Source organism: Anopheles coustani, chromosome 3 (genome assembly GCF_943734705.1).
Source record: "Anopheles coustani chromosome 3, idAnoCousDA_361_x.2, whole genome shotgun sequence".
In the NCBI taxonomy this organism is placed as follows: Eukaryota; Metazoa; Arthropoda; class Insecta; order Diptera; family Culicidae; genus Anopheles; species Anopheles coustani.
Genome location: NC_071288.1, coordinates 31,990,822 through 32,004,948, shown reverse-complemented (window position 1 = coordinate 32,004,948; position 14,127 = coordinate 31,990,822). Strand labels below are relative to the sequence as shown.

General features: G+C 41.9%; 1 protein-coding gene across 1 annotated transcript in view; it reads left to right on the top strand.

The window, feature by feature from the left end:
• The first annotated feature begins 443 nt into the window (after nucleotides 1–443).
• Nucleotides 444–14,127, top strand: part of LOC131259433 (uncharacterized) — a 60,460-nt gene continuing 46,776 nt past the window's right edge. The window contains exons 1-3 of the mRNA XM_058260935.1: nucleotides 444–636; nucleotides 1,661–3,709; nucleotides 3,773–3,915. Of these exons, the coding sequence (XP_058116918.1) occupies nucleotides 444–636; nucleotides 1,661–3,709; nucleotides 3,773–3,915 (2,385 nt within the window). The remainder of the gene's footprint in view (nucleotides 637–1,660; nucleotides 3,710–3,772; nucleotides 3,916–14,127) is intronic.

Below are 14,127 nucleotides of genomic sequence, written 5' to 3'. Positions count from 1 at the left end.
CGGTTCATCTTTTCAAATCATAGTTTAATTCACTCACCTTCTGTTACGAACGTCCACTTTAAAAGTACTCGAACTGCTCGAGCCGTTCGGACCATACAAAATAGTTACCATAATAGCTGGCTAGGTTCGAACCCAGGAGCGGAATTGACAACGGAGTAGCTGGAAGGAGTGGAAATAAGCAAGCCAGTAGCAAGTCAGAAGCGGACGTAAAAGGACAAAAGTTTTAGCGGTACGATCAAGGAATAAAATTAGTTGAGTGAATAAAACAACCTATGCTCGAGATCAAAACCTGTCCAAATCTAATTATTTCGAAGAGTGCAAGAACATTAAAAACCTTATTTGGGAACATTATAAAACTTTTTTCGCACTATCGTATATCTTGGACTTGCTACTCATAGTAAAAGTAAAAAAAAACGTGCCTTTGGTGAAATTGAGGACTGAACATGCCAAGAGTAACGCGAACACCGAAACCCACATCGAAACCCGAGCATGCGGAGAACCCGACAAATCCAGAAGCTTCAGGAAGCAGTATGATCGTGGGTGCAGACACGGTTTCGGCGAAGCACGTGCGTACGCCGATTATCGATTCTCCTGGAGCGTCAGTGTGCACCATGGATAAAGGAGAAAAGCCAACAAGTGAGCCATTGTGTGGTATAGTAGCCATAGAAAGTTCGGGAAACATAACCACAGCGGCAACCACAGAAGAGGTTATGGCGAAGCACGTGCGTGAGCCGAAAGTTCCTGGTACGTCAGTGTGTGCCACGGAACAAAAAGATATGTTGATAGGTGAGCGATCTGGAAATATTGTTCTCGCAAAGGCCATCAAGTCGGAGCGGGCCATGTCTGCGCTTTCCTCCCATAGTTCGCAAGCGTCATCAGTGCGTGTTCGTGAGCTGGAGCTTTCGTTGAGGAAATTGGAAGAAGAAAAAAACATCGAGCAGGCATATATTGCAAAAAAGTATGCGTTATTGTCCCTAGCAGCAGAACAAGACCAGGATGCCTGCTCCCTCTACAGCCGATCCAGTAAGACTAGTAGCCGCCAAACTAGTGCAGAGGCACCAATTAAGCAAAGCCATGCCCCGTCGGGGTCGCATACGATCGCCGAATCTAAAACACACTCTGGGCTGAATAAGGAGAAAGTAGCAGCACGTAAGGCAATTTCCCGAGAACTTCCAAAATTCGATGGGAACGCTGAAAATTGGCCGCTATTCATTGCAACCTACAACCGCACCACTGAAATGTGTGGCTTTACCGAGGAGGAGAATTTGATACGGTTGCAAAACGGCCTCATCGGGAAAGCGCTGGAAGCTGTGCGCAGTCTGTTGATGTACCCAAGCAACAATGCCCGGATAATAAATACATTGAGGGTGTTATACGGACAACCCGAGCGTATAATCCATCAACTGACTTTGAAGATAGGCGCTCTTCCCACCCCCAAAGAAGACAGACTGGAAACACTAGTGGATTTTGCGGTGGCAGTGCAAAATTACTGTGCAACTGTGGAGGCGTGCGACATTCCGGACTACCTTGTACAATGTTACACTACTGCACCAGTTAGTCGGAAAGCTTCCCCCCACAGTAAAGCTCCAGTGGGCACAACATAAAGCCACTTTACCCGAAGCTAACCTCTCGTCTTTTAGTGACTGGTTGTTCACTTTAGCCGAAGCGGTTAGTGGCGTTATAATACCGTCGACAACGGAGATGGATCAGAAGAAGCCGAGCGTGCCCCAGATGTCTGACAGACGAGGCAGGCGAGTAAACTCGCACACTGTAGACATACCTAGACGACGGACTACCGAAACAGGACAATGTTGTGTCGTTTGCAATAAGAACTGCAAGTTATTAACTGAATGCAAAACTTTTCAGCAAATGACACGTCAGGAGCGTTGGGAGGTGGTGAACCGGAACGCGCTTTGTAGGAGTTGCCTGCAGCAATACAAAGGCCCACCCGAAGCGTGCTGCAGTTTTCAACTGTGTGGAAAACACGGATGCGTGCGGAAACATCATCAGCTGCTGCACAACGAGCATCAAGGAACCAACCCGTCGTTGCAACAGCCTCGCATCGATCCAAATCTAAACGTGTCCCACAACACCCACCTATCGGTATCCGGGTCGGTGTTGTTGAAATACGTACAAATAACGGTTGTAGGTGCGGGGAAGCAGATCGATACGTTTGCACTCCTGGACGAAGGATCGGAATTAACGCTCATCGATCAAGCGTTAGTCGACGAGATGGAACTGAATGGAAAGCTCAACCCGCTCAGCGTCAAGTGGTCCGATGGCACGATCAGGACGGAACCAAAGTCGCAAATGGTAAACATTCAGATTGTTGCTGCAGGGCGAAAGTTCACTTTGAAGAAGGCTAGAACAGTAGCTCATCTCAAGCTCACACCTCAGACCGCAAATATGACTCATCTGGCTGATCGATACCAACATCTTAAAGGCTTGCCGTTAGTGTCTTATGAGAATGCTACACCGCGGATACTCATCGGTGCGAGTCATCCCCAAATAGCAGCAGCACGGAAAATAAAAGAAGGACGCTACGGGGAGCCACTAGCAGCAAAAACGAGCCTAGGCTGGACAGTATACGGTCCAGTAGGAGGTATCGCGGGTAAATCATCGAGTCCACCATCGTTATACATTCATCGCTATGAGGACAACGTAGACGCAGATATGCACCGTGCCCTGTTGGAGTATTTCTCGCTAGACAATATGGGCGTGACAAAACCTGCAAAACCGCGGATGGCCGCCGATGATGAGCGCGCGATGAACATTCTTCAAACCCGCACCAGTTTCAACGGAACGCGTTATGAGACAGGACTACTCTGGCGTTTTGATAACGTTAACTTGCCACCAAACAAAGATATGGCGCTGCGCAGACATCAAAACCTAGAGAGACGTATGGAAAAGTACCCAGAGCTTGCTCGTGTGCTCAAGCAAACCATATCGGATTATTGTCGGAAGGACTACATACGTGAACTTTCCACAATCGAACAAGCAGACGACCAGTGGTACCTTCCCATTTTTCCCGTCGTTAACATTAACAAACCTGGGAAAGTCAGAATAGTGTGGGATGCAGCTGCCAAAACTTACCAAGGGCTATCCCTGAATTCTATGTTATTGAAAGGACCTGATCTCGTCACTCCATTGTTCGACATCCTACTTCGTTTCCAGGTTCATCGCATTGGTATAGCCGGAGATATCCGCGAGATGTTCCATCAAATTGGCATCATCGACGAGGACCAACGGTACCAGTGTTTTTTGTGGACAAAGGACGATGGGAAACCAGCAGTGTACGCAATGAAAGTCATGACCTTTGGAGCTTGCTGCTCGCCATGTACGGCACAATACATCAAGAACCTCAACGCAGATCAGTATCAAGCTAGTCATCCAGAGGCCTGGAGTGCTATCGTAAAGTCTCATTACGTGGATGACTTGCTGATAAGTGTTAAAACGGAGGCAGAGGCGGCGAAGCTGATCAACGACGTAGGCCTGGTACATGCAGCAGGGGGTTTTGAGATCAGGAATTGGATCTCAAACTCCACAGAGGTCATGTCAGCGGTTCAGAAGAGCAGTCCCGTCAACAAATATCTAGATCTTTCCTCAGAACCATCGATGGAAAAAGTATTGGGATTGTGGTGGGACATCCAGAGCGACATGCTCACCTATAAAATCGGCTGGCAACGTTTTGACGAGGAGTTATTGACCGGTAAACGTCACCCAACCAAGCGAGAGATGCTTAAAGTTCTCATGACGATCTTCGACCCTCTAGGCCTAATTGCACACTATCTGTGCTTTTTGAAGGTAGTGATTCAGGATGTTTGGCGATCTGGCGTCGACTGGGACGAAGAGGTGAACTCAGCAGAATACAACGAGTGGATTAAACGGGTGGAAGTTTTGCCACAAGTGGAACAAGTACAAATCCGGAGCAAATGTCAACAATGTAAAAATGAGAGAGCAGTGCCAAAGCCACCGATGATGAGCGATTTACCACCCGGTCGACTAGCTGCATTTTCCCCGCCATTTACGCACACCGGCGTCGATTATTTTGGACTAATCGAGGTAGTTGTAGGCCGAAGCAACCAAAAGCGTTGGATAATGCTAGCAACGTGTCTCACTACACGGGCGATCCACATGGAAAAGGTGAATTCATTGACAACCAGTTCCTGCATCATGGCGATTAGAAATTTCATCACCAGGCGAGGGCGTCCCCGCAAGTTCTACAGCGACCAAGGAACCAATTTTATAGGAGCGCAACGTGAACTGATTAGACTCGCAGAACACATCGACCTGAATGGACTAGCCACCGAATTCATCGACTCAGAGACGGACTGGGTATTTAATCCTCCACTTACGCCTCACATGGGCGGGTCATGGGAGCGACTAGTAAGAACCGTGAAGACGAATTTATCGGCAGTTTGTTCCTTCAAAAGCCTCACGGACGAGGTACTTACAAGCCTCACGGACGAAGTTCCGGCGCCTTATACGAGCGCCCGGCTACTAAGCTTGCAGTATTGGACGTTCTCCCGAATACAGAGTAAGACAATTAGGATTGTCGTACTGGGGGGGAGTGTTACGAACGTCCACTTTAAAAGTACTCGAACTGCTCGAGCCGTTCGGACCATACAAAATAGTTACCATAATAGCTGGCTAGGTTCGAACCCAGGAGCGGAATTGACAACGGAGTAGCTGGAAGGAGTGGAAATAAGCAAGCCAGTAGCAAGTCAGAAGCGGACGTAAAAGGACAAAAGTTTTAGCGGTACGATCAAGGAATAAAATTAGTTGAGTGAATAAAACAACCTATGCTCGAGATCAAAACCTGTCCAAATCTAATTATTTCGAAGAGTGCAAGAACATTAAAAACCTTATTTGGGAACACCTTCGTTGTATTGGAAATGGTTATCGACCGGTATAAATCATTATAACGGTCATACGAGTCAGCTTCTCTGGTGTGAGCAATGAAATTGCATATTTTTACAGCGTGCTTTTGGACATTTTCAATCTGGATATGGCTGTGGAAAATATCGATTAACGCACTGGTTTGCTTCAACCGAGAGTTTTCCCTCTGCGGCACTGTTTTCTAAAGTCACAATAGCGAATGTATTACGTTTTGATAAGCATTCAATTCAGTTCTCTATGCAACTGCCCGGGTTCATCGATTTTCGTTCGAAACCAGCACAATTTTCACGCTGTTTTTTCCCTATTCACCGCGGGACACACTTTTAAACCCAACCAATCCAGCGGTCGACCGGAGAATTTTTACTTACTTTCCATGTTTTTTGTGAGCACGTTCGTCACCATTGCACAGGGTGAAAATTGCCATCGATTTGTGAATTTGGCTCTATTGATGTCAAACAAAAGATGAAATATTGTTCGCATAATTTCAGCGGTTGAAAAGCTTGGTCGGTAGAGAAAGCATGGGAGAGTTTTTTATGCAATGCGGAAAGCTGTAGATTTGGCGAAGCAAAAAATCATCATTCGATTTTCCAATCTAGACCTCTGTAATGTTAAAAATTAAGCGAAAGTTATGTTTTACCGTTTATCGGGTTGCATACAGTCTATCAAGAAAGTATCCGTACAGTCATCAATTTCAACTTTAAGCCTAGTTATCTCAGCGACTACGTGACCTAGGACAATTATTTAAACGACATCTCGTAGATAAACTTCTATTCTATCCAATGAGGTCTTAACATTTCGAGAAAGTTATTTGTAGGTCACTTTGTTTTATAGAAACCCAAAAAAAGGCTCAAAATCGATGACAAAAAAGTATCCGTACATGATGAGTATTGATGTTGTGCCATCCGTACATGATGTGCCAATATGGTGCAATCAATGCCACTTGCCTCTATAATAGCCTGTAAGTGCCAAGAAATAATTTCTACCAGTTTTCTTTTCGAAAGATGCTGGAAATTTGACCCAATTCCATAATAGTTCTAAAGATGTCTACTAAGATCAGGATAGTGTTCCGTTGGTGGTAAATCTAGGCATCTTTCGACAAATGTTGTATAGAGATCGATTCCGGACACTTTTCGAGTATCGTCAACACTTGTATGATCTCATAAAGTGGTCACTCTTGGACAATACATGGCCTATTCTTAGGATCGTTATTTTACTCAGAGAGAACATTGTAGAACATCTAAACTTTTACCAAAGGTTGGCTTGTCCAAGGAATAAAATGGGTGAAGTAGACCATGCCCCACAGATGATTTATAATTAGTTCAATGTTTCCAGGTCGATTAATGGCCTCCGAACACCATAACACATACTCTCAACTACTGTGTTTTATAGTTGGAACAACGTTGCTCGTATTGATGATTGAGTTCGACGTCAAGTCTCTATTGTTGTTCGTTTTTTTGGCCACAATTGCTTAATTTTGTCTGTATGAAGTCTGTATATAGTGTATAAAACACTGTGCCGACACGCCAATGGCATCAAAATACAGCGATTTGCAAATCCCCAGTCTTGCTTATTCTTTCCTTAGAAATGAAAAATTTGCAACGTACAATTATGCAATGTTATTGTTTTTTACAAAACATCTTCTTAAGAGTTGTAATCCAAATCATATGATTGGTGATCTAGACACTCCTTTCTTCAAGTTTGAGAACTCTAAGTATGGAGGACTTCATAGCTTTTCGAGCAATCACCCCCTCATAGCGATTGAGTAACCACAAAAGATGTCTGTTTGAAGGGTTTAGTCTAGTTGTACCCTGGTTAATTCAACAAATTGTAAGTTCCTGAGACTTAGCATGATATTTGCCACAGGGTTCATCAACTTCCCAAGTTAGGTTCCCTTTACTTCACATGAAAAAGATAGTTCTCTATCGGTTGCAGCTGTTTGGCTAGTTTCACCGGCCATTTCACGTTGGATGATGATATAAAATTGTTGCCACCATACTTTTAGACCCTTAATAACTCGAAATAATGGATAGATTGATATTTTGACTACTAGAACCTCACCAAACCGGTGTTTTTCTTCAAGAAAGGTGGGTGTACGGATACTTTTTTGTCATCGATTTTGAGCCTTTTTTTGGGTTTCTATAAAACAAAGTGACCTACAAGTAACTTTCTCGAAATGTTAAGACCTCATTGGATAGAATAGAAGTTTATCAACGATATGTCGTTTAAATGGTTGTCCTAGGTCACGTAGTCGCTGAGATTACTAGGCTTGAAGTTGAAATTGGTGACTGTACGGATACTTTCTTGTCAGACTGTATTTGTTTATAACTGTTATTCCTGCTTTGAACTAAATTGACATAGGGTCTCATCTAACAAATATGTATAAACTGTCATACATTGAAAGCTGAGAGGCGTTAATATAAATTGAAATTAAAATCATCTTGCCTGAAAATTAATTAAGTTTGATATGACTTCTTTGCAGTTATTTTAATTGACACGCTTTCTTCTAACCACGTATTGATCTTACGTTAAGAGCATCTATACATGCACCACTGAAGTAATTGCGTTTCGGTGAGTTGTCGGTGGTTCGGAGAAATGAATGAACTCAAAATGGCGCTGACGGAGATTGTCGGACAAGATTGTAAGGACTCGCTACTTCCCGAGCCGAGTATCGTACCATAAATCACCATTTTATGGCGTCTGGTAATGGAAACCCTCCTCCTACGCTGCAGCAGCCTATCGGATCGGTAGGTTACAACAGAGAAGCGGGCGTCGTCCAGCAAAGATCCATCCTAGGATCCTAGAAAACAAGTGTTTCTCCGAAGTCCTTCGAGCTTATACTGGTTTGCGCCATTACGCTTTAGTCGACGGTCATGTGGTTTTCTTTCCGAGCGCTTGTAGATTTCCTGGAAAATCCGGGGGATGGATGGACCGTAGAAAGGTGAGATCGAGGATTGCGATATAGCCTATGAGAAGGACACAATTTCAACCACAGCCGTCTCATTTATTTCTCTATTGCTCATCTAGAGTAAATCTAGACCATTTCATACTGTTTTAATTAATTAGCTTCTCGCGTGTTTAGAATACTTCTTGAAGTTTCAAAGATGTTGTACGATATTGCGACGCCTAAAGGTAGGCCACAGAACTCTACAAGGTTCTGAACAGTTAGGAATTTTGAATTTAACGAAACCCTACAAGTACCAGTTTATGATAACCTGCTGTTCAAAAATAACGGTTAATTGATAACAGTGTCACCGGTCTTAGACATCGCTAACACAACATTTGTGACGTAAGTAAAGGCGTTAAGAAAACCAAATACATGCAACTTGAGAAAAAACCACTGGTGTTTGTTAGGCTCTGTCCCCAACATACTTAGCATTATAATCCACAGAAAGTCCCTGGCGGGTAGCGATCTGTGGACACTATATTGCGTTCTCTGGTACCGTTGGACAAACCCAGATTTTTGAAACCATTTTCTTCTTTTCTCTATCCACCTGTTGAGTAACAAGTTCCGGAGTAGGCCGTACCCTACAGATGTATTGAAATGAAAGTCGTTAAAAATTATCAAAGAAGGATAACTACTTTTTTATTGCATTTTGTCATAAGAAGTACTTAAGTATCTCGTGGTCTTAAATGTTCATAAATCTTTATATATTTGATCTGTTCAAAAACACTATTTCTTTGAATCATTTTTATCATATACATTTGGTGGGATTTTGATTCCAACAAGTTAATAAAACGATTCAACACACCAAGTCTGCCAAGCTCCAGAACTACTTTGAGCCCTAGCACAATTTTAATTCTACCATATGACAACTTTCGTGTCAGCTCCATAAATTACGCTGCACATTTACACGTTATGCATGGTTAGCAGAGTTTCGCAAAACTGGTACAGTTGAAGCGATGAGCAATTTTAATATACCTCGTCTCATTTTTCCCTAATGATTCCTGGGATGTAAAATGTTTGCATTGTAATGAATCCGCAACAATGTGGTCATCCCAAACGGTGTGAAAATGGTGTCCGATAGATTGGTGAAATTAAAGATAAAGAATGCATATGTGTGAGCAGATTAATGCTAGAACTTGCATATTACGGGTTTTTTTTTTATTTGAAGCAAAAAGAATGTTTGACTGTTTTGAATGTTCGTAACGACTTCCAACGGAGTTGGTTTCACATTATAAAATGCAGGTCAAGCGAGTTGAGGGTGTTTCTTTTGAACTGGGTCATATGCAAACAAACTACCGACCGATCTGCTGCAGTGTGAGACATATGCTTTAAGGATCGGATTCAAACAAGAGACTCTTTTGACTTCGAAACGAAATCACTTTCTTCAATGAAAGGCTGATCTTTACAAGCCAAGAGGTGAACGACATTGGGTCGTGTTTCAAAGGTAACAAACGGCTATCCTCACTGCCGTTGGCATCGCATGAAGGATAGTACGCCTTTTTCGCACGGAAATAAGCAAGTGATGCTTTCCCGTCAGCGCCTTTCAGTGAAGTGTGTCAGTGAAAATTGAAATCATCGGCTCGTTCGATGATATCTTGATGGATCAAAGAGGATTAGAAGGTGGCGGGATGTGATGGTTGGGGTGGTTCTCCCAGTATCGTCTTCCGGTTTTTATGCTCCGTTGTGGGAGGGTAATGAGAGTTGGAATCGTCTCTTGAGCATGTCTGTGGGGGATGATAAACGAAGCAAGCAGCACAATAAAATGTAATTTGAGATTATTATGTTCGATCGGTCTGACCCGAGGCGATAGGCTGTTGCCGTGACGGCGAGCCCGTAACGCGATACACTTCATTATTTTTATTTCACTGGTAGTAGGCGGGCTCAAGGACATTCTATTTTAAGTTCGAGCCAGGACGATGTTGTTGTTCAGTCTGTGGTTTTGAGAAATGGTAAAACATTTGTGTATAAAGGGTGTCCCCGAAAGTATAAGCACGATTTAAAAACTAGGTAAAAAATAAAACCTGTTCCAGAAACTGAATTTTTGTTTCATAAACAGTGTTTGGGTTATGTTCTGGACTATTTGTGAAAAAAAAATTAAAAAATGTTATCGTATGCTAATGACCACACTTTTGATCTGTCGCCTCCGATATGGCTCAGCACAGACTTGTCGTGAACGATTTTCGACACTTTTCAACGGTTTTACAGTTTTTTTTGAAAACTGTCGATGTTTTCCGCAGTTTTAACATGTTTTCTCAAGTGTGCCTTCGTTAGTGCCCAAAATATCTTATTTGGTCTGGTCTTGGTCGACTCATCGTCGAGCTGATGAATGAGGATTGGCGGCACAGCAGCTTGTCGTACAGCTTCCGGGCCCGATATTTAAAGCATGCGGCCTGATTTGCCCTCCATTTCGATTTCTTTTGATTTTTTTACGATTTAAAATTCAATCTTGCTTTGGCACATTGGACGTAACTTTTTGACGTACCCGTTTTTTGAGCCACATCGCGATAGAACCTTCCTATTTTTGCTTGAATGCTTTTGCTCTTTTCCGGTTCAAATGTTGGTCAATAGGACCAGGTTTTTGACCACTTTTCGGCGTATCCTCGAAGCTGGACACCTCCCGAAACTTTTGGATGGCGGTTCGTACGGCTTCGATACTCACACCTACCGATTTTGCTAATTACCTTAGCGAAATGTTAGGAGTCGAGCACCATTTGTGCAGAACGCTTTTGCGCTTTTTGACGGAAATGCCTCGCATTTTAACAGAAACGGTTGAAAAAAATACTTTCGATGCATTACCTAGTAGTTTTGAATGTAAACAATCAAACACCCGAAGAATCAACTGTTTGGCGTCATCCGTTTTCCAGAAACGCAATTTAGAAATCGTGCTTATACTTTCGGGGACACCCTTTAATCAAATTTGTGTCATGCAAATATTGCCCTTGTTTGAAAAAGAATCCTGCTCACCCAAATTGATAGATGTGTTTAGGACCTGGATTGAAAAGATTCACAATTATTATTTAAGCACCACCTGAGACTGTTTAGAACAAATGTTTGTCTCTTACACTATCAGCGTTGACTGTGAGAAAGAACCCAACGTGTCCCGTGTTGTTAGCCGGATTCCTGACCGTCCGGTTGACTTTCTTTGCGAATTTTACAGCATAATCCTATTTTCTGTGAATTAGTGCGACCACAGCAACCGAGTTGTGGCAACCCATTCTTTCACCGCAAAATCCCGGGGAATGATGAACAACAACATCTGTCACCATTACCGTCACCATCGTTAGCTGCTGGCAGATCGGTGCAAACATTGCACAAGCGTAAGCGAGAGATGTAGGGTTGTTTTTGTAGCGCCACGTTTCAAAGCAAACATGTTCATTCTTTAAAATGAGAAAACTATTCCACGTTGCATCAACAGGCTAAGAAAGCCCCATGCATTAAGAGGTTTCAACGAACTGGTGTTAAACAATTCAGATGCAAAAGGTTTCAAAAATGCTCGATTCTTAGAAAGCGTTTTCATTTGGTTTTCCTATTTGGTGCCATTGAGTTTTACTTGTACGTTGCATTTGGTATCAAATTATATAATAATATTCTGAAATATACTGAAATTAACTCCCATGATGCACTTTAGTAATAGATGCTTCAACTATTAATTTTGCTAAAAAAGAACTAAAAGTAATAAAATTTTGTGGCGTGCTGTATTGTAGTTCTTTTTCATTTTCAAACAAATAATTTTTGAAAGGTGAATGCCAAAAGAAACTTCATATAGTTGTGCTGTGCTTTTTTTTCAAGGATGTAGAATAGCGTCACAATTAAGTAAATATTTACCACTATTTTATCAAATCCTCTTCATGTGATCTGAATTTCGTCATGTTTGTGTGTTTTGCCACCAAATCAATGGCCACCAATCGTTTTATATACCGTTTTTCTTCCTTAGATTCCATAGGCTTTCTATAAAACATTCAGTGCTTCAATTGAAAGACATTTCTGATTGTCGTTTATTTGTCCATGTTACAATCTTCTGTCATACAAACTGATATAAATTGTATGAGTAAAGAACAAAGCACGTTGCTATGAACTAGCTTCGAACGTTTTTTTTATTCAAACGACCTAAGCCGAGGTCGACGAAAACCGGTGCCAGCCTGTATGTTGAACGTTACATAAATCAATTGACCTTCATCATAATACCATTGTAGCCTACTTGATAAGACTGACAGATGCTTCTTGCAATGGTGATGCTTGGACAGCTTATTCTTGAATACACGATTAAATCAATTGAATATAACAGTTCACGGAATCGTACCACCACACAGTTGTGCCAATCGACATTTGATACAGATGGGTATTCAGGACAGCAAAGCGCCCGAAGGCAAGCGATAAGCAATACAATAACAATTGTCATGTTTGTGTCCGCTTGTCGTCAAAATAAACAGCTGGCGATTCGTGTTAACAAGTTGTGTCAAGATTGATTGTGCGCTAGATGGAAACGATAGGTAGCAAAATTCGTTTATTTGGTGGCCTTAGGATAACTTACATACTTTTACGACAACGTGCTTGGAGAGAGGTTTTCTGAAGAAGCAATCTAAACCACATCGAATGAAACAATTAGAAAAAACGAACGTTTTTGAACTGCATAGATTACAACCAGTCGTGTCAGTAAAAATTGTACATAGATCCCGACAATTAGGCTGTTTCCAAATCGAACTATAATATCATAAGTGACTGACTAAATCTTATATTCATGTTTGCTATCTTCTTTGGCTGAAGTTTCTATTTATTTATGAACGCTTTTGGATGAGATGGTCCGTCTTTCATTTTGCTTGTTATTGATAATAATGTTTGTAATGTTGATTGTGCTTGAACACTAAACATACGTAAGTTAGGTACCGTCACAATTAAGTACTTCACAAAGCAAGTACTGTAACAGGAATTTAAGTAGCAGTATAGAATTGTCTGAAATAGCGTTGAAATTATTTAACTGACTGTATTATTGACTACCTAGACTATCTAATTTTCTCGTCTGATAATTTTCTATGCTATAGTGTAACCTGGAAGATTTCGTTAATGTTTTTACTTGTACATTGGCGCAATTTTCCTGACCGATTGATTGTTTGTCGTTACTCTATGAATAGCTACCATAATCTAGAGTTTACGTTCGTAGGGAAACCAAAAATGGTAAGCATCGCCATTAGCAGGTAATCCACATCCTGTGGGCACAAGAAGTACACCTCCAGCGTCAACATTTTCCATCTCGTACGGTTCCATCGGCAAGAACGGTAGTGTTGTGAATATCTTCTTCCCTTCCTACGTTCCTCTTCAAAGGCAACCGCTTTGTGAATCATATCAATAGAGGCTTTTACGCTGCAAGACGATACACAACAACTCTTGTACGCTTAGAGCAACATCTGGGAAACGTCTTAAGTGATGATAAGTACCGTCCGATTTCTCTTGCATTCCACCTTCGGCCATCGACAAGATGCTGGTTACGACAGTGCGGTTACATACAAAGTCATCCATGGCAAACAAAGTGGTCGCCCAACCGAAAGGCTCCGAACGTGGCAAACACTTGCCATCAATTATCCATTGAGTTAGCAGTGACGCTGAGGACGCTGGGAGCAATATAGGCTTTTGAAAGATGTTTGGACAAGGTTGCTAGGAAATCTACTCTTTCATCCAGGGAACGTTTCTTCGATCCCTTCTCAACACTCCCTCAGGCAAACAAAATCTACCGACGCCCACGATTTTTTTTTTCGTTCTCTGTATGTCTACGAGTGCAGAAGAAGCCTACATTCTCAGGTATGAGTTGCGAGGAAACCCCAACAAAGATTTGACGTCTGACTGGAGATGGTGGTGACGTTCAAACTGAGGTGAATGGATGTGATAAAGAATGCATATTTTATTAGCACACATAAACTGACATTCTTGCACGATGCTCTTTTATGGAGCACTTCTCGCTCAGTATTTCAGGTCTGACTTTAAGTTGAGTAAATGTTAAACATGCTAACAAGAACTTTCTTTGTGGATCATAAAAAAAAATTAGAACAATGTTGGAAACATAAATTAAGTGAACACGAATATTTAAAGAAAAATGACTTCTACCTATAGAAGTCAATTTTCTAACTGAACTGAATACGCAATAAAGATTCCAATTGCAACAAGAAACACTGCTGCTAAGATCAACTGCTTATAGACGTTTTTGTTATACTTTTATGAGTTATGATACTCATCAACCATAAACTTTTTATCTCTTTCATTTGAGAGAGCGTTGAAACAAAGAGACGCCCATA